The sequence below is a fragment of the Molothrus ater genome, chromosome 3 (genome assembly GCF_012460135.2).
Source record: "Molothrus ater isolate BHLD 08-10-18 breed brown headed cowbird chromosome 3, BPBGC_Mater_1.1, whole genome shotgun sequence".
NCBI classification, from domain to species: Eukaryota; Metazoa; Chordata; class Aves; order Passeriformes; family Icteridae; genus Molothrus; species Molothrus ater.
Genome location: NC_050480.2, coordinates 84,392,978 through 84,413,575, shown reverse-complemented (window position 1 = coordinate 84,413,575; position 20,598 = coordinate 84,392,978). Strand labels below are relative to the sequence as shown.

At 38.2% G+C, this 20,598-nt stretch overlaps 1 protein-coding gene across 4 annotated transcripts in view; it reads right to left on the bottom strand.

The window, feature by feature from the left end:
• Positions 1-20,598, bottom strand: part of ARHGEF10 (Rho guanine nucleotide exchange factor 10) — a 110,251-nt gene that overhangs the window by 74,705 nt on the left and 14,948 nt on the right. For all 4 annotated transcript variants that reach the window (XM_036380380.2, XM_036380381.2, XM_036380382.2 and 1 more), the window contains exons 3-7: positions 7,192-7,362; positions 4,809-5,099; positions 3,854-3,917; positions 2,603-2,682; positions 1,417-1,473 (exon numbers count right to left, since the gene is read on the bottom strand). In XM_036380380.2, the coding sequence (XP_036236273.1) occupies positions 1,417-1,473; positions 2,603-2,682; positions 3,854-3,917; positions 4,809-5,099; positions 7,192-7,362 (663 nt within the window). The remainder of the gene's footprint in view (positions 1-1,416; positions 1,474-2,602; positions 2,683-3,853; positions 3,918-4,808; positions 5,100-7,191; positions 7,363-20,598) is intronic.

Genomic DNA, 20,598 nt, shown 5'->3' with positions numbered 1-20,598 from the left:
TATGTCAAAATAAATCAAGACTTATGCAAGTCTAACTCCTGTGCTGTGAGCTTTGGGGCAGGATTTACCCCATGACTAGGTGAATTTATCTTGTCCATGTGGTAATGTAGATTGTCTGACTGAAACTTTTTTTGGAATAGTTGACAAAATATACAAATAATAAACATCAAGATCATGAATGTACGAAGATTTAACTTCCCTTACTACCTATTTCCTCAGAATCTTTCAATGTCTTAGGGGACAACATGAAAATCAAAATTTTAATTGATGTCTTACTGGTTAAGCTAAAGATTTGACCAGTATGCTCAGTAGAGCTTTGCCCCTTATCCCATATCCCACCTAGCTCAGGCACCTGGGCTGGGTGTACTTGTTTCCTGACTGATCAGCAACAGCACAAAGATGTCTCTGCTCAGAGCAGCACTGAGGGAACTTCCAGTAATATAAGCATTCAAGTCATGAATGTAACACAGTACGTTACAATAATAAATTTTAAAAATTTAGTAAAAAATTGTAAAACACCTTGCTTGAACACAACTAAGGAAGGAAAAAAATTAACTGTTACAGCTTTAAAGATTAATGTGGGTTTCACACAGGAAAGTTCAAGTGTTTTCTTGATTCATTAACAATTTCAGTATCAAAGACCTACACCCTCCGAGAGCCCTGATGAGTAAGATGCCAAGCTCCCAATAAGCCAATTCACTCACAGACAAAATCAGTCAGCAGCAACTGATCTTTAGGCAGACTTCACTATACCCAGAAACTGCAAAACAAACCTGAGTAAGAACTCAACGAAATATGCTTCTTGAGCCCTAACTCCATCATTTCCAGTAAAGGTAAAATCTTGACTTCAGCAACTACTTTGAGATCTATTCTGCCCCCTCCAAACATGGTCACAAACATCAGGAGCAAACCACTTCAAAGCTGAAATAAAACATTTGTGTAGAGTCACAGTCAGGATGGTAAACAGTCACCCTGGACCATCTCTTCCATTATCAAGCATTTATATATTGAAGGGGACTTTCAAGGAGAGAGCTTTTCTCTATAACCATGACAATGATACATTATCATACATCATTTAACTATTTAAAATACCATTTTCCTAACCATCTTGACTTGTTCAGGGCACTACAGCTACAACACCCAACACTAATTCTCTAATATGCAGAGTACTCAAGCATTTGGAACAGTATCTATAAAACAAAGTAGAATTCAGCTTCTGAGAAGAGCAGTGTAGGAGACCTGCTGAGATAGTCTTTTAAGTATTAGTATAATTCTGAACTCTGTAAGACCTACCAATTATTAACACAATGGTAAATCCATTTACATATATTTTAGGCACTTAATGAACATATCTGTTCAGTATACATGCACATAATTCCATTTTGCATTGCTTTCAACATTACAAAGACCTCAAACCTGGTTCAGAGTCTGAATCTTCTCTTGGCACATCATCATAAATTACCTCATCCGGGTCTAAAATCAAGACAGAAAAAAACCAAAAAAAAACAAATGAGAAACTTCCTAAAATTTGAATGGGACCGAGTGTCTAAGAGGCATTTGGACAAAGCCCTTAACATGCCTTTAGCCTTTGGTCAGCCCTAGAATAGTCAGGCAGTTGAAATGCTGTAGGTGTTCTCCAACTGAAATATACTATTATATTATTTAATTGCTTATATTGGTATATATTAACACAATGGAGATATGACTCACTCTCTACTAGTATTTTGTCTGCACATCTAATCGTTCAAATATTGTAATAATGCACAAATATTGCAATAATGCACAAAGCAGTATATGGTATTTTTGAAATTTCAGTTTTATCTGCATTGCTTATGATGACCTTTGGTAGCCAAAAACAAAAATCCACTTCAAAAGCTACTGTTTCTCCCTCCTTCTTACAAAAGTATGGAATGTCCTCTGCCTGTTCAAGGCTGCTCAATGCCTTACTGAATGGCTGTAGAAAAGCTGAAATTGACTTTTTAAAAACTAAATAATGTAATGATTATCATAGTAAATTAAGAGGCAGAATGACAAACTCTTCAGTCACTTCACAAAGTGAAGTAACTGAAAGAGATGAACACCAAAGTAAGATGAACACCAGCCCAGTGGGAACAGCTGAGAACAGGCAGGATAACCTGTCCTCAAACCACACAGTCTCTGCTCTGGTTCAAAATGCAGCTGCCAGCTAAGAATCAACCGCACACACCAAGACAGTGGCAATTCCTTCCCTTCCTCCTCCTCCAAGTACTTATTTGCCACTACTGCACAAGAAGAGCAATTTCAAATACAGTCACAGATCAGACTCTGAACTGGAGCTTATTTCCACTGCACATGCATTGAAGGAGCTAAATTACTCTCATAACACATGATTCCACAGACTCCAAAAGGTGTAAAAATCAATGTTAACTTTATTCTAAAATACAATTTTATTATACTGTTGAATGTTCTACAGCTTGGTTCTGGAATCTATCTAAAAACACACAATAAAAGTGAACATGGACATTCCCATAAAATCTGTTTGTGCACATAGACACATACTGCTGATCACAACTTAAAACTGACCACCTTCCACAGCTGTACTTCAGTGCTCACTGCTACTTACTTTCCATCCATGCTGTATTTGCAGGATCTGCAACCCATTTGGCCAGGGCATCATCCTCTTTCTTGGTCTGGTTATCTTCACTTGAAAAAGAGGCCACAAAATAAAAGAACTAAAAGTTACGCCACAGTGTTTTTAAACATACATAAAGACAAGACAATAAATTCTGCCCTCTAGTTTCCACTCCAAGGCTGCTGATTAGTCAAAAATGTTGCTTCAGTGTGTAATTGGGTGATGAATAAGCTATTCTAGTTAATAGTCTGACAATTTTAGTCAGAAAATTGAAAACACTTTCTTTACAATCTTAAAAAATACTCTTCTTTTGAGTTCATCTATCAGAACACAGGAAATTCTCTCAGAAACATTGAAGTGAGAGCTTCTTTTTCATGGTAAATAAGACAAAGATATTCTGGGTTACATTGGGAGCCATCAGGCAGAGCTGCTCCCCTTCTCCACCTGGTGCTGGTGAGGCTGCTACAGCAGCATGTCCAGTCTTGGCTTCCCAACACTCCCCTGCTAGAGAGCTGGGGAGAAAGTGAAGCTACCTCTAGAGAGATGTAGAGAAACTGAAGTCAAGGACTAAAGCATATGGTTTACAAAGAAGGAGCTAAAAGACATGGAGATTATTTAGTCTGGTAAAAAGGATGTTATGGGGTGATCCAAGAGTAGCTGCAAGTATCCAAAAGAGAACTACAGAGGTGAGGTATTCAGGGTTATTTTTTTGTTTGGGTTTGTTTTGGGGATTTTGGGGCCTTTTTTTTTTTTAACGCCAGACAAAGGGGGAATGGTCAATAGACTGCCCATTGGGAGATTTGGTTTAGGACATTTGGGGAGGGGGGGAGGGAAGAGGGGCAGGGAAGGTAGTACAGGTAGTACAGCAGAGAAGACTGCTTGAGGAAGCTGCAGCACCTCCATCCTTGCACGGTTGAGGGCTCAGCCAGCAAGGCCATGGTTGATCTGATGGATCCTGCTGAAAAGCAGCAGGCTAGACCAAACCTCCAGCAATCTGTTGCACCTGACATTGCAATCACTCTAGAAAAATTCAACCCAATGTCTTCAAAAATGTCATGCACAGTTATACACACCAGTGCTGATTTTTGTACACAACCAGAATTACAGGAGTAAGAAAGTGAAAAAAACCTAACCAACAAACATGGAAGCATCACAGAAGGAAAATAAAATACTTATCAAATGTAAGCTTTCTTAGGAATTAAGGCTTTGCAAATCATTAAAACATGATGAACTGGCAATCACCTATTCTGAGGGTCCTCCAGGTTTACAGAATTATAATGACATTCTTCAGTTGCTGACTGTGTACCTGCCAAGTAGGAAAAAAAAAAAGAAAGCATTTGCAAAAACATGTCAGTTTGGGTCAAACTGCACATTTTACCATAAGAAACTGATTTTACTAGATCATTGCTAAAGAATAATCTCCTTCCTTGCAATAGTTTTATTCTTATCCGTGTTTAAAAAACATTGGAAGTTTCTTCAGACCATGCACTGAAAGCTAAGTAATTCAAAGAAACAGCCATTTCTTAGAGGAGCTGTTAAGAGGAAATCACAATGCCTAATGCATTTAATTCTCTCTCTCAAACATATATTCCTCTACAAGTAATAAGGACCACACAAACATTTGCTTTTACTTGACAGTATTCCTAATAGTGGCAAAAAAGCAAAGGCTGGAATAAAGGCTGGAATTATAGAAGAGCTGCTGCCCAGTCAAAGAAAAGTATATTCAAAATACAAAAAGAAAAAGGCAGGATATGGGCAGCTTTCTTTTCCTACTGTCTTGACATTAAGCTGTCAACTTTCTCAACACTGCTTACAAAACTGATCTCTTATTTCTGTAATAATCCATAGTTATTTCCCTTTCTAGTTTCCTCTTCTGTCTAAAAATTGTACTAGAAGACAGAGAATTCATCAAATCATCAAGGGAAAAATCCAACAGCAACTCTAAATCCACAAGAACAGGAAAATGAAGAAAAGGCAAAAGGGAGAGGAATTTTGCCAGCATCTAGGAAAAACAATAAAAGGTATGAGAAGAAACCATTTGGCTTGAACACTGAACTCTGATCTGGAAATGATTTCATTACATTAAAAAGGAATTAGCATTAATCATACTCACCCAGGGTGAGTGCTATACAGGTAAGGTACCTGAGGTTAACCAAGGGCTCCCTTTCAAATCAAGTAAGGTGTGCAAATACAGTACCTTCCTCATCTACAGAAACACTGCGTATGATGACAGGACTGCAGTACGCTGGCACTATCAAAGGTAGGTTGGATGGCACAGCATATCCACAGGGGACAGGAACAGAATATCCACCAGACAGGCTGGGACTTGCACTTTCCTCTGGAGGACTTGGTTCTGGTGATGAGGATGGATCCTTATCTTGGATTGGGGAAATATTTATGACTGAGTAGGGATTTACTTTGGCTGGAGTGCCTTCTGCAGCAGGTTCTGATGCTTGCAGCTTCTCAGTGTTTTCTAAATTACCATCTCCTTTAGTTGAAAGATTAAACAAAAATACAAAGTTTTAGTTTTCATACCTCCTCAAGCTGCTCTAATAGCTCTTGGCAAGTATGCTAAACACTGACCTGATCTTTTCTATACAAGTTGCTTACAATCTATGACTCAAAATTGCTAACCTCCCCATTTTACACATGAGGAATGCAACAAGAGCAAAACAAGATGAGTTACAAAGATGCCTATGGAAAAACAGTAACTTGACTGACATAAGCACATGAGTCAAAACAGTCTTAAATCATAAAGGTTAAAATCTGGATTCTAGATGAATTTGAATCTTACAAACAGAAACACAAGAAATATTTTAGGGGTAGTCATAAGGACAAGAAAAAGTCATGGAGGGACATTCCTCAAAGAGCAGTCCTGAAAATGCTCTCTTAAGAAAGGGAGGAAGAAAATAACTTCACAAGTTTTCCTCTTTGTAAGTGTATTGTTTTCTGTTATAGAAAGTTCCCAGTATTTTTGAGACAAGCTGAGCTACAGAACCACAGGGCCCTCTGAAGGGAACTGCAGAACTGTGTCCCAAGTGATCAAATGATTTTAAGCTGTAAGCACAACTTCACAATAAAGGTGAGCAAGCCACAGATGCTCAGGGAAAGATGGTGTTTAAGTTCCAGGTTGTCAAACTGCATAGCACCTGAAGAGTTACCTATTTTTAATTGCCATAAGCACAGTGAATCTATTTACAAAAGGAAATTGGATTAAAGTAAGCAAAATCAGCTGTTAGAAATTTGAGCATAATACAGCAATTTCCAGACTACACCTCAGCACTGGGAACATCTGCATCTGTCATTAAAAATGTTTCAATATTTAGCAAAACTTCTGTTTATGAACAAAATTCATACACTCAAACTCTACTTAGTTTTATGCACAACATCTCAAGCTCAGCAACCAGCAAGCTTAGCTGTGAAACAGCTTATTTCAAGCCATCAATGTGCCTTAAGACCAGCAAGGATACACAGTTTTCCTGTAGCATGACACTCAGACTACGTCCAATCCATTGGTTTGGATGTCACACTTTAATGGGAAACCTCATGGGTTTGTGGTGGTGTGATGGTCACTTGCCCTGCCAGATCTACCATGACTGTAACTGGCAGGAATATTCAAAACACTTGCATGGTATTTCCATGTGTGAGAGACTGGACTATGACTCAAAACAAACTGACCATTTTCAGGGGAGCCTGGGTGCTTCGCTGAGGCCAGGTTTCCAAGCCCACAAAGAGAAGGCAGTGAGGTTTTGGGCATGTAATGACAAACCTTGGGTCTGCATAAGACAGAGGGGGTGAACTTCCTACCACCAGAGGCTACAAACTGGGCTCTGAAGCTGGCAGGAGGCAGACCTTGGGGAGAGGCTGCCCAAATCATGGCCAAACTGCCCTCCCTTACACACACAGCCTCCTCCCAGGGAAGGTCACATTCACACAAGGCTCACTGGCATTAGAGGCAGCTGCCTTGGGAGAGCTCATAAACTTTCAATTACCCCTGAAGTGCCCTCAGGACTCATTTCTGATGCACGTGATCAAAAGATAGTGTAGAACTTCACCCTTGAAGAGGAGGTGCTTGGGCACTTCCATCTGAACCTGAGAGTGTATTAACCCACCAGGCTTTTCCCCCCCCCTCTGACAAAGACCTTCAATCAAGTGTCATCACAGATCCATGGCCAGTGATTATGTATCTTCCTACTCTTACCCTTTCTTTCTCTTTCTTCCTTCTTTCCTTTTCCCTTTTATGTTTTCTTAAGCAGGTGGTATTTTTATGCTTTAATATTGCCATATTACTTTATATAACAATAACCAAAATGGCTACATATATGCTTTCCATTACAACCAAATTGTTCCAAAATAAACCCAACATGTGCATATTTACAAACACCAATCTTTCAGTGTTGTTCCACTCCATACTGCTCCAAGAGATCCATTAAGAAAAACCTGAGTTACCCTCAGGGTGGACCATAACTCCATGGAAAATTCTTGTTAAAGTACTTTTATTGCACTGTCAAGAAAAGGCATCCTGTGATCAGTCTTGACTATTTAGCCCAGTGGAGGCACAAACCAACAGGCTGACTTACCTGCAGCACCAGCCTCCTGGTGCTCTATGTAATTTCCAGGACCAGGAATAGGTGGCACAAGGGCTTGTCTGTCTGCTTCTGGTATCTCATCTCCACTATCAAAATCAAACTGTTCTCCCTCATCCTCCTCTTCATCATTCGGGCCCGCGGCTTTTGGTTCATGCTCTAGAACTGTGCAGAAAGACACACCTTTGTTTGTTTGCTCTCAATAATGATTTCATGGGACCAGTAAATGCTCCACATTACAAATGAAGCTTACACAATGAACCCTTAGATTTTTAGGTTACTGGAACAGAACAAAAGTTGATTGATATCTTGATAAGCTCATGCAGTTTTCAATAAATCCTTTAGTGCAAACAAGGAATTTACTCTGAAAGAAATAAACAAGTAATAATGCAAATACTCTTGCTTTTGTCGTAATGAGCCACGAGATTTTTAGAAAAACACCTAAACAGCCAAATTTTAAACAAGAAAACTTCACAGATTAATTTATTTGCACAGGGACTTTGCAACTTTAAAACTTCAAGTCATTTTTCCCTTCTAACTGAAACTCCTAAGTCTATTCTTTCCTAACAGTGTCCAAATACCAGTGACAATCACTTAGTTCACACACTCCAACAGAGACCAGCAGATTGATTTTCCTACTCCAATCTGAGACAGTTTTAAACCATGCAACATGTTATTAGCCCTATTACCCCACACATGTGCATTCTCGTGGAGGGAGGGTGTGGAACCTTTGAGGAAGTAATGGCTGAAATAATGACATCCTAATTGGATAGGAAGGGTGGGTTTGGGTTTTCTCCTCTTTGCTTGTGAAGATACTGTAGCACAGATTTGGCACTGTACATGGGGCTGGGGAGAGGGAGCAGGAAAAAGTACACAGCAGTTTCCCCCCATGCTACTGGGGAAAACCCATGAAAATGTAAATCCCTTCATGTACCTACAGCATAAAACAATATCCTAAAAAAGATAAAAGTGTAAATACACAATTATTTTATAAAAATTTACCTGAAGGTGATAAGCTTCCCCCCTCCATTCTCAGGTAACACAAAATGAAAAATAAGTCTTGCAAAGATGATTGGATCTGCTGCATCATGATGATGTTATCAGCTATCCTACCATCCAGAACACATTTTTTTATCTTTATGATAAAACTCACAACACCCCAAAGCTCTAGACTGCTTAGATTGTCATGGTAATCAGCATTCCTGCCAAGGCTTCTGTTTCTTCAGGCAGGCTGAGCCAGCATATTTTACCACAGCCACAAATAACAAGATCTTTCATGCAGCCTCTCTGTTGGAGAAAAAATCAACTAATTGCAAAAATAGTAAGGAACAAAAAACCCGGATTATCCTGCATTTATTGTCATGTGTTATGGCTGAGGCAGCAGGATATTTCATTTTATTTTGATGAATTCCTTTCAAAAATTCTCCTGCATGAAGTCAGGCTTCTCATTTTTGCTTTGTCCATTAGCAATTCCTCTTTTCCTGAAAGATGCAAGAAATTATTCAGAGCTCTTCCAAGTGATTAAAGACAAACATGGCATTCTTCCTGATTCAGCATCCATCTGACTAAACTGTAGTATTTGTTACTTGACTGTGTAATGGGGAAAAGAAACAAAAGAGGGAGAAAACGTCTTTTCAAGATTTGTAAAAAAAAATTTAAATTGGACATACCACCTATTTTTTTTTTTCTGTTATGGCTTTAACGCTGCCCCTCTTCATTCATTTCAAAACATTTGCTTTGCATCATAGATAAACAAAGCACAGAACCTGATAAATGGGACTAAAGCCTGGAAAGATTCCATAATCACATCACTGATGGACCAGCGGGTTAAGATTACAAAAAAAGACAAAAAGAAACAATACATTGTCCATCAGAAAGGGAATACAGGAGACAAACAAATATCCTCAGTTCAGAAAGTTTTAAAACTGTACTTCAGCTTTGCATTATTTCTACATTTGCTTAATTCTGCAGGCATAAAATTTAGCCTTTTAAATTTAAAGATACCTTCAATCTTATATTAAATAAAAATATTCTCCTTTAAGCTTTTAATACCAAGGACATACTATTTCAATTGATGGAAAAAGTATTTTAACAACAAAAATAAAATAAAAAGAGGATAGGGGCTTTTTGCTTCAACTTAAGACCTGATCAGAACATCAGATAAATACAGATTATGTCACACAAAAAAAATACAAATTCCTGTTTTGAAAATACCTATTTTCCACAGTTCTTTGTGTTATGTCACAACAACACACAGACAAAAGCTCTTTTTAAGTGCTACAATTAGGAAGACAGACAGCAGTTAGACCCAGAGCGAATCCAGCTACTAAACACCACCACAGGTCTTGCAAAATTTCATGCTCATGAAGAAAACCCCAGTTCCTCCTACCCTTTATCTGAAAATCAAAAGGATGAAGCCAAATAGTGCAAATAGTGCATGAGGAAACTGTTTTGCAGGAAAAAAAAAAGGGGGGGGGAAGAGGGGGAGTCTGATGGGTATGTGTGTGTGAGGGAGAATTTTCAAAGGCACCCTCCCTTGCAAAAAACTCACAGAGGACAGCTTTTTTTTTTTGACATAATTTTAAATGCACTAATTTTTTTCCTGAAGTAATAATCACACAATGCTTAGAATGAGTCTGTCTGGAATTCCAATAATTAAATTAGTTACTAAAAATTCAATTTTCCCTTTCATCACTACTCACATCCTTAGCTTTATGTGTGCCAACCAGTGCAATGAGAATACAAAAATTGATTTAACTTGTTCATCTTATGGCAATATTACTCTGAGAGCTCTTAAAATGCTTCAGGGAAATTCTCACATTTCTAAAAATTTCCATTTGGAGTTTTCAAAATGGAAGAGAAATCTGATATAATGGAAGCATTGTCTTCAAGTTAAATTAAGTAAGAAAGTGTTAATTTAGAATCAGAAAAAGGAACACATGTTCTCACGACGGTGCACAGCACACAGATTTATGACTTTTTTTGTGCTTTATTATCCAGTGAAATGACATTTCTTAAGTTTACTTCAGAAATAAGCTCACTTAGGCTGTGTTTACAGAGACCTGCTGGGGCATAAGCAAATTTAAAAAACATTTGGTTACTCTGCCAATTACAAAGCATTCTTGGCATCCTTTGCCTTCCCAGCCATTAACTAAGGAGTTAAAGGAATGACAATAATTTTAAAGCCCAGATTAAGTCAGCAAAGCTTCATTAATAGTTTTCTTAAACAGTTTATTTTAGTGACATACAAGTAAGATAAAATAGCTCTGCACTTAGTATCAAGTGCATTTTGAATAAAATATGAACACACCTGAAATCAATAAAAGCACCCCAAATGTCTGTCTCCCCTTGCAATCTCAGAAATACATCACGACTCAGAAGAAGTCAACTGAAGAAGTCAACTTTCTTCCAAGAAAAAGCATGATAAAGGAAGAATGAAATAGAACCCCAAGCAAAAATAGTTCAGCAGTCCAGGGCATGAGAACAATAAATCTGGAAGCCCTGAACATAAACAGGGAAGCTACCACCAAGAAATATGAATACCTTATATTTTAAGGTTTGAAAAATATTTTTAGAAGTGGAAGCCTTCTGTATAATTAAGAATGTCATCTTTGCAATCAGTTGTACTTTTTTTTTTTTAAGTTCACAGACTACTATGGAACAAAAAGCAGAAATGTATCTATTATATTTAAAGAACTCAATAAATATTTTTAGTCGCTTCTACCATACGACTGATGAAGGAAATAAGTGTACAATGCTTTAAATGGCATATATCTAATTATTATTTAGTAAAAAAATATTGATAAAATTGAACCTAAAACACACTGGCAGGAGGTGCCTGCTCTTATTCTAACATGCAGTTTTATCTTTTTTTTTCATTATTTTGGATTGCAACAAAACACTTAGGACTGCAAAGACCTACCTTCCTTTCAAATGGATTCCCCAAATGTTTCAACTTTCTACAAATACTTGAGTGTCTTGAAATACACAAAACTTATTAGTAAAAAAAAAATATTAGAATGTTACTATCCCGAATATTTTGAGGTAATATAAAATTTGCTAACTCACACAGGTTACAAGTCAAAACAAACTGCCAGACATGCAATCTAAATGCTTATTATTTATCCTTGACACATTCCATACATTTCTCTGATGAGACACCCTTTCCTTTACAAACCTCTATTTCTAGACAATTAAAATCTGCTGAGCTCCTTATATAAGTGTACAACAGAAATAAGTATTGAAAGCATGCAGATACCAGGAAACAAGTGATTTTTTAAAATTACCATTATTTTTATAAAACTAACCATTTGGGGCCAAACACACCCTGCTGACTGCGCTCCAGCATAAATGGGCTCTCAAGCTGTTCTCTTTTTATTTCAGAAGAGATTTCACAGCAGAGGCTTGGTGTTTGTCAGGATGGTGAAACTTGTGCTAGGAAACACTCATGCCTGCAGAAGCTTCCAGATTTGGCCAACTTTGTAAAATAACAGCTCCCTCAGCAGCAACTTGCAGACAGTTTCAAGAAACTTGGTTGCCACTGGACAACATCTTATTTCTCCCAGTTTGAAAGCACTGCTTAGGCTGCATTCCTAATGCTAGAAAGCAACGTGGTATTTTCAATCACTCATCTCTCTCCCACTTGTGACCACTAATTCTTCATTTCCAGGAGAGAAACCTGCAGTTAAATAGTCTTTCACTCTGGTATTCAGCTGACACATCACTGTTCTGCCCTTCTGAAAGGACACCTGCACCAGCACCTGTGCAGGGAGAGTGGTGAGGTGCAGGGCAGGGGGGACCCTGCAGGGGAAAGGCTGACCTGTACGAGCACTGCCACTTCCCAGGCACACAGGACAGCCACCAGCACACCACTGGCATCCATAAAGCACCTCCTCACACAGTCACACAGGTGGAAAGTATCTGTTCTTCTGGGGGAAAAAAACGTGTAGGACAAACTGTGCGCATAAAAACACAAGAGTGCTCCTTCCCATGGGAAGCGGGTCAGAGCCAAGGACTTTCCCTTTGCACTCATTTGCACCCATTCCCCCTGCTCTCACAGCTGTGCTAAGCTGGCTCTGCAAGGAGCCCAGGTCCTTGTGGCACAAGCAGGCTGCTAATTACACACAGCATGCACACACATCCAAAGCATGACCACAATGTCAGCATTACCAGTCTCTGTGGAAAACAGTTACAAAAAACCTCCAACCAAACTGAAAAGTATACATTCATGCAAAAATTGTTTCCAGTGATGGAAACAAAGACAAAACCACATGAATTAACAGGCTTTCCCTGCAAATAAATAACAAAGAAATAAGTACAAATGCCTCTTTAGTATTTTGCAAATACACACACTACATGCTAATTATGTTGTTGAGCATGCACAACAGATATTGTTCTTCTGGATAAAAAAACAAATTCAAAACCAGAGTCAGAAGAGTAATGAATCTGCCTGCTCACGTTTCAGAGAGCCTGCTAACAACAGCATGCCTAATACCAAAAAAATTGCATTCCTTGAAATAAAGCCCAGGTCTGTGGATGTTAGGAGAGATTTACAAATAGCAAAACCCTGAAGTTTACAAACTACTCACAGTGCTAAAAATTTAAGTCTTAATTACCTAAAGTTTAAAAGAACTGAGTTGCAAAAAATCAAAAGTCTAAAATAACAGCATTAAGACATGAATTATGCAGTCCAGACAAAAGCAGGAGCAACACCAGCATACTTGTACTCCTTTGCAAAGCCTCAATGTGCTTTTCAGTGCTGGCTACCCGCTAACCAGAAAGGCAGCTACGTAAAATCAGTGTATTATAGCCATTTACTTTAAATACTCAGCACACTGGTATTGCCTATCACCCTTAGAAACACAGATCAAGCCTGGTCCTGAGGATGTCTTTTCTACTTCAGCACCATATTAGTGTAGGGGGATAGAACAGAAGAAAATAGTGTAGAAAGTAATCGTACCCCTACGGAGTTGCAGCTGGGCCAATTATCAAAGATTAGGAGCAGGCCTGATTTTAACAGGCCACAGCTGTAACCAATGAGAAGAGGAGTGCTATAAAAGAGTGGGGTGGCTTGTTGAGAAGGGAACTGGAGTTAGCTGGCTGCTTTGTGAAGAAGAAAGAGTCAGTGCTCTGAGGAGCTGCCCACGAGAAACACCAAGAAGGTATGAAACTTTTGTGATGAGACAACTGTATGGAACCCCTGCAATAAGATGACAACATATTAGCATGTTTTGACATACGAATTTCCAAGAAATACCAAGAAATTTTGCTTGTGCTGTAAGGAAAGCCTGTACAGACGTTATTTGGAATTCTGCATAAATATATGAGAGATCCCTCTCTATACTAAAAATCACCTATCCATACTAAAGGCTACTAGCTTTCCGTCAGTATTCAAGGAATACCAATAACCCTCAGTACCCCTCAAAGTCACCCATGTGAGTTGGTAGAAATGCCACCAGACAGCTGAGCTAGGGTACAACAGGTCTGCTGATGGTGGCTGTGCAGCTGAGCTTAGCCTCAGCAACTGCACACACGATCTCCTGAACTCACCTACAATGTGCTGCCAAATGGACAATCCACACAGGAAGAGGAAAACCAGAGAGCTCCAACAAAACAGAAATCAAACGGCAGACAACTACAAAGTCGTTGAGAAAATTAAATGTCCATCTCTGGTACTGCAAGCATGTTAGCTAACCATAAGGCACAGATTATATATGAAGGGAAAAACAGAAAACTTTTTTAGAAAATGCAGTTTTGACCATGTAGTTGACAATTTTATGAAAAAATATTTTTTTTAAGGAAAATTCCACCAGTGAGAGTAGCCTGGCTTGTTATTTACTTCTGTATTTCTTTTTTCTGTCAGTTTTAACTATTAATATCTAGTTTTCCAAATAATTACTCTTACTTTGAAACAATTGCCATTTAATGCTTTGAGGCATATGCATTTCTCTAATACAGTCTATTTAATTCTAATTAGCAATATCAAACTGCTGAATCATCTAGCAATACCTTGTACCAAAAGCTCTTTAAAAGTAATTGGGAACCCTATGAAGAAGAAGGCAGCCAGATACACCCTGGAGATCTGAAACAGGGAGCATGAGATCCCACCTCTACTGAAAGAAAGCATACAGCTCAGGTGCATAAACTGACTGTCATACTAATGAAAAGCTGAAAGCCAATCAGAGCAAAAGCTTGAGTTTTGAGGCCTTGTATCATTCTAGCAACATCTTTCTACCAGGATGACACAGTCTGGTTAAGAAGTTAGCAAAGAACGTGACTTCATTTTTGGATTGTGTTTTTCCCTCCACCCTGCCAGCAATTGTACATATTTCCTAGAGTGAACTTTTGGATGACTTCAGCAAAGGGATGCTGAAATCCTGGATCATTGGTCCAGGCTGAACAACCCTTTGTCTAGCAATGTCAACCCTTAAGCACTCACTGGGTCCCCCCAAAAGCACCACTTAGAAGACCTCAAATCCTCTGACTCCAACAGCTGCTGACACGCAGCTCTTCATATGCTCAGCCCACCTCTGGAGCAACAGTCCAGGCAGGGTCAGAAGATGCACGCTGCTCCAGCAATCTGGGTGTCCTTTTGGACACACGCTGCCAAAGGTTCCTTGTTCCCAACAATTACAGCTCCTCTAACACTCCAAGCACTGCATGCAACCTGTTCACATGTTTAAAAATCATTAAGATTTAACTATTTGTGTTTTCCCCTTGATGAATTCTGGACAAAGAAACAAACTAGGTATTAAATTTTTCTGCAATTTACTGTATTTTGCTTAAAAAAGTATGAACTAGAACAGAATGGTTATGTCCTGTAAATCCAGGACAATACTGGAAATACTTTGGATTTCAGACGGCTTCTTACCTCCTCATTTCTATGGTTACCCCTTCATCCAGCCTAAAGAGCACTAATCAGATAGACTGATTTGTAAACTCAGCATAATATATGCAAAAAATGACAAATCCATTATCTCAGCAACTAATGAGGAGGGAGTTTTATAGCACCCTTTCTTAGTATTTATTTTAATTATTATTTGAACACATCTTGATCTTCTTTTCCCTAACATAGTAATGTCCAGTTTTATCTCAAAAAAAAAAAAAAAAGGAGCCAGTGGAATTCAAGCAAAAGAAGAATTACTCATGAAAACAGTAATTCTTAGATCACTGAACTCTGAGGAAATCCTAATTTACAGTACCCTTTTAACACATCTCCTACCAGAAATCCTATCACCAGTGGATACTGGGCAACAATGGTGTTTCCTTGGGACCTTTCAGTCCAACAGCCTCAGAGCCCTTCTCATTGCCCTCCTTTCATTAGCCATGGAGAGGGAGGGAAGCTCTGTCTTGGCCCCAAGACTGGTCAAAGAAAACCACCATAAGCAAACATCACGATTCAGACCTTCAGCCAGTCCAGATGGAAGTCAGGAAGGAATTTCTTCCAATATAAAAAGCCTTGTTAAGAATTGGTTTTGTGTATTTGTTTTCCATTCCCAGGTTTTGGTGGTCCAGAGGCTACAGTGGTGGCTGCTGTGGTGAAAAGCTGCCAGAAGCTTCCCCCATGTCCAGCAGAGCCAACGCCAGCCAGATCTGAGAGAGCTGCTGTGGGGAAAATGAACTCCATCTCAGCCAGACCCAAGACAGTTAGCAAGTGTTCTCCTCATGCAAATAGGAATGGGTCACCATCTGATATGCATGGGAAAACAGCATTCCCAGCCAAAGTTAATTTTACTTCTACTTCCCTTTGCAACACAGGAGACTGATAAGATCCTCTGGACAAATAACACTTAACCAATTCACTGCTCCCAGGGCAGCACCTGCATTTCCCTCTGTTCCTCTTGCCAACATACAGAATAGGGAAATACAGAGACTGGGAAGTCATCCTTCAGTTAGCATCCCCATGGCACAGGAGAACAGGCATCTTCCCTTCCAGCCCCTAGAGAAACTTCTACCAGCATAAAGTTATCCAGAAACTATCATGCTTTCCCCTAAACAAAGTTATTGAACTCAACAACAGACTATTTAACAGTAAGATTTTCTTGCAACAACCCTTCTTCTTCAACAACCCTACTAAATCATTTTCTGTATTCATTTTAATGAAAATATGGTAAGGCTAGAAAAATTATTTCAATGATGAAGAAAAAAGAAAATCTATACAGGGGGTTGGGAGAGTCTTCTCCCAAAAATCTTTAACAAGTATGTTTTCCTCAGATTACTAGGCATAGTTTCAGTTCCTGCATGCAGGAAAAGCAAGCAGCACCTAATAAATGTCTCATTCAAAAATTCATACACTTTATTTAAGTTATTGTAATACAGACAAGCTTTTATCTGAGACAAGCTCATGCACAAGGTAAGAGAATTATAACAATTTATAAAAAAGTGAATCTTTCTGTAAACTCTAGAGTAGAATCATTACAGAGGCTTTAGGCATGGTTAGTGAATATTTATTGAGTTCAGTGAAACTGAAGTAAAAAACTTCAAAAATCAAAAAATGTCTCAGTTCTTTGCCAGCAGTTTATTCCAGCCAGCTAATGGTAGATACAAGTCCTAAAAAGGCAAAAGAAGTATAGAAAAAAATAACTCACCCTCTTCTTACATGTCGGCTCACTGAAATTAAAATTTCAGAGCTTAGTTTCAACTGTTCATTGAAAGAATACCCAAAAATCAGCATAAATTCCTTTACAATTTTTGGGGTTTCTAAAAGCAATCCACACTAGTTACCAATCAACCAACAGTAGTTACCACCAACCAAGGATCAAGTTTTGCTGCAATCCCCTGAAAGGCCTTTATCTCATCACCAACTATTCTTTCTGATTAACATGACTGGGCCTTGTCCCTACACAGACCTAGCAAGTAAAGTCAAGTCACCTTAAAGAGCAGCTGAGTAAACAGGAAAAAAACCCAACAAAACAACTACATCTTATTATCTAGAAAGAAAACACCAAATATTATCAAAGAAATGAAGTCACCCACCAAGAAATCCAGAACAGTAACATTATTTAACATGTTCTAAACATCTAGCAAAGTTTTTACCATTTTTCTTCATAATAAAAGAAGATATAATTACATCTATGTATACTGTGTTTTCTTTGTGGCTACTAAAACCAAAAATAAGCTATTTATAAACCTATTTATTTTCTATTTTTTTGTTTTTTCCAATACATAAATATACTTGGCTAGAAGAAAAAATACATAATTATGAGTGACATGTGACACCATAAATGGTTTTTGCAAAGGGAATTTTCTTGTTACTCTTCATTACACAGCTTGTCTGAATTGTCACATAAAATAATTAATCCTTACCTTAAACAATGCATTGTCCTTCATTTACTGAGAGAAATGTGACCTTTAGAAATAAATAAATTGTTCTGTTACAGATGGGATGTCAGAAACCAGCAAGCTATTGCCAGTTTCAAAAACAAGGAGCCATTCATAACTACAATTCATATTCTGTTCTCATTCTCCTGAAATCTTGGCTCCCTTTTTACAATCATTTGTAACTGTCTGTATGCTGAAAATAGATACCTAACAATATTGTTTAGCCCAAGACCAACTCCCTTCGTATCTGCAGCTTAATTTAAGCAATGCCTTATTTTCCCAACCGCAGTAAATAAATACAATCTTAGGGTCTTCAATATTTTGTACTTTCTGAAACTAAATCATAAAACATACAAGTGCTTCTCTTGTTGATATTAAAAAAGCCCAATTTAACCACCTCTTGTCTCAGTCACAAAATTAGCTGCTTAAAACTGTTAAAACATAAACAAACTATGAATTTTTTCACTAAGTAGTAAAAAAATAGTAACTAAATAGTGTGAGATACATATAGGATACAGAATAAAAAGCAGCTCCTCTGGCAGAGAAACACAGTCATCTCTACAGCAAAACACAGCAGCTCACCAGCAGCTCCTTATTAAGAAAATAGGGTTTTTTTATAAATTGGTGGGTTTTTTGTTGAGTTTCAGTTTTTTGGGGATGGTGGGTTTTTTTTTGTTTGTTGGTGCGGTTCTTTGTTTTAGGGTTTTTTTTGGTTATAATATGTAAGGTCATCCCAGCGGAAACTTTTGTGAGAGCACAGTTCACAGTTCAGTTATGAGAGCATACTTCACTCCTACCCAAGGACTCAGGCCAGACTTCCTTCTCAGGAACAGAGAGGCAAGGACTATTTTAGTGTTCTGGCCCTGACAGGGAAACAACAAAAAATAACTGCGGAAAGACACAATCACAGCACTCAGCTGCATACAGGATATCCAGATTTAAGTCCTTGGTCTCCTTGTTCTACATGTCTCCATATCAGGAGCAAAGAAATATCCCACTCATAGGTCTAGAGAGGTGATTTTTTATACAAAAATGTGTACAAAATAGATGTCTATGAGATATTTTTAGTCTACCACCAGTTTTAGAAAAAATAACTTCATTTCAAAGAACATCTTAAATCCCAAATTCCAGCATGACAAGGCTTCTTATCTAGCTTTACCCAAGGAACTGGGGACAGCGGTGTGGGTGAGTGAACATCCAGCTCTCCACTATACTTGGTCCTTAAGAGCACCTCTCATACTTCTCAAATGAAGATGATTCCCTCTCAAGGTAGAAAGAATCGTTGGCAATACTATGCATTCAAATTGATTCTCACAATGTCCTTGTACAAACACTGAAATTTCAGTATTTCACTTTAAAATTTTAATGCATCATTTATGTTAATTTTCTATAAATGGGAAACAAAGAAAAGTACACTCAGTATGAGGAAATACAACCAATGCTTTCCAATAGTTTTCACAGAGAAATCATCTGAGGCATAGTGCTATGTACTAGAAAGAGTGAGAAACAGACATATTTAGAGACAATGAAACTAAACCTCCTTGTCACAGAAAGTACCCTCAGTTTCCTTTGGGCAAGAAGCTGTTTCTCAGGCAACCATCATGCCAAGCAAACAAACAGGTTTCCTTTGAAAACACGCTCTGATAAACGCCTCTAAAGCCCTCGCTTCAAGAAAAGGGCTTCCACTTTGCAAGATCACCAGATATTCTCCAAGTAGAGGAATGACAAACTGCCAGACATGACATCTCCTAATAAAGCAGTAACTGCACAAGTACAGGCCATCCATCACACGTAAACACCACGCATAACATTAGCAACCAGCCTCCAGTCCCAGTTGTTCAGTGTGAAGGTAAGTCCTGTACACAACAGACTCAATGGGATGCCACATTCTTAGAACTACCAGCTTTGTAATTCCTCCCTCCACAGCCTGCAGTCCACAGCATATCCTCTTCTTGTCTAAATGTGTTTGGTAAAGGACACTCCATTACAGCAATCAATTAAAAGCATAATTACAACTTACAGCCACGATAAGATCTGCCATTTTCACTTAGCTTTCAAGAAAGGAATTTTCTGATGACAGAACAAGAATCATCCTCTATTTTATTTCACAAGATAGCCATGGAATTCTTTTATGTAAGAAATTCTAAATACCTGCACTTCACACCTAAATTCATACGTACAGACACACTAAAGAAGGGAACATAAGCTAGCACTATCATTGCAAGTATCCATTTTGGAAGTACTTTTTTGGATTTTACTCTTAGCTAAGGAAGCCTTTGCATTTACCCCACTCCAACTGCTCCCTGTTTACTAAAACATACATTCCCTCAACATACACTGACAAAAATACTAGGAAATTTTTAATCATGGCTTGAAGAAGAAGCTCTTTTTAAAGAACTCCAGAGGACAGAACACACAGTAATAATTTTTCCAAGTTACTCACTACTTGAATTTGCTCTGAGGTAGGAAAGGTAACCAGCACAGACTTGTCACTACCTGATTAGCAATGCATGAATGGAATGTCCAAACACTTCTGAACAGAAAAGTTGCATAAGCAGAATAAATTAAAACAAATAAAATATGTTACATTCCATTCTTTTATCACATGTCGTTTTTCCTTACCGAGTAGTGGCAGAAGCAGCTTCACTATTGACATTTACTGCACCTTAACTTAAACAAGGTACAGATGGCTATGGCTAATGAAAACACATTATTTAACCTTTCATCTTTTTTCTTGCAACATCCCCATGACAAAGATGAAGATTACTACTATTTTTCCCCGTGCATGCATTAAAAAATTGATAAAAAATAAGTGTGGAGAACTTACCTGGCAAAACCATAGAACAATTAATCATCAAGAATAAAGCTGAGATTTATAGTGCAAGGTATACACTTGTAGAAAGGAGCCCACGTGACTTTCAGCACTACAGCTATCTTTGTTAGGACAAAAAATAAGTAAACAAAAAAATTCCCACAATATCCTAAGAACTTTCTCTTTTAAAAAAGCAATTTATTTCATCCGTGGCCCCAGTGTGGGATTTTAGAATCATTATGCCGAAAGTAAGAATTTTTTTTAATGGT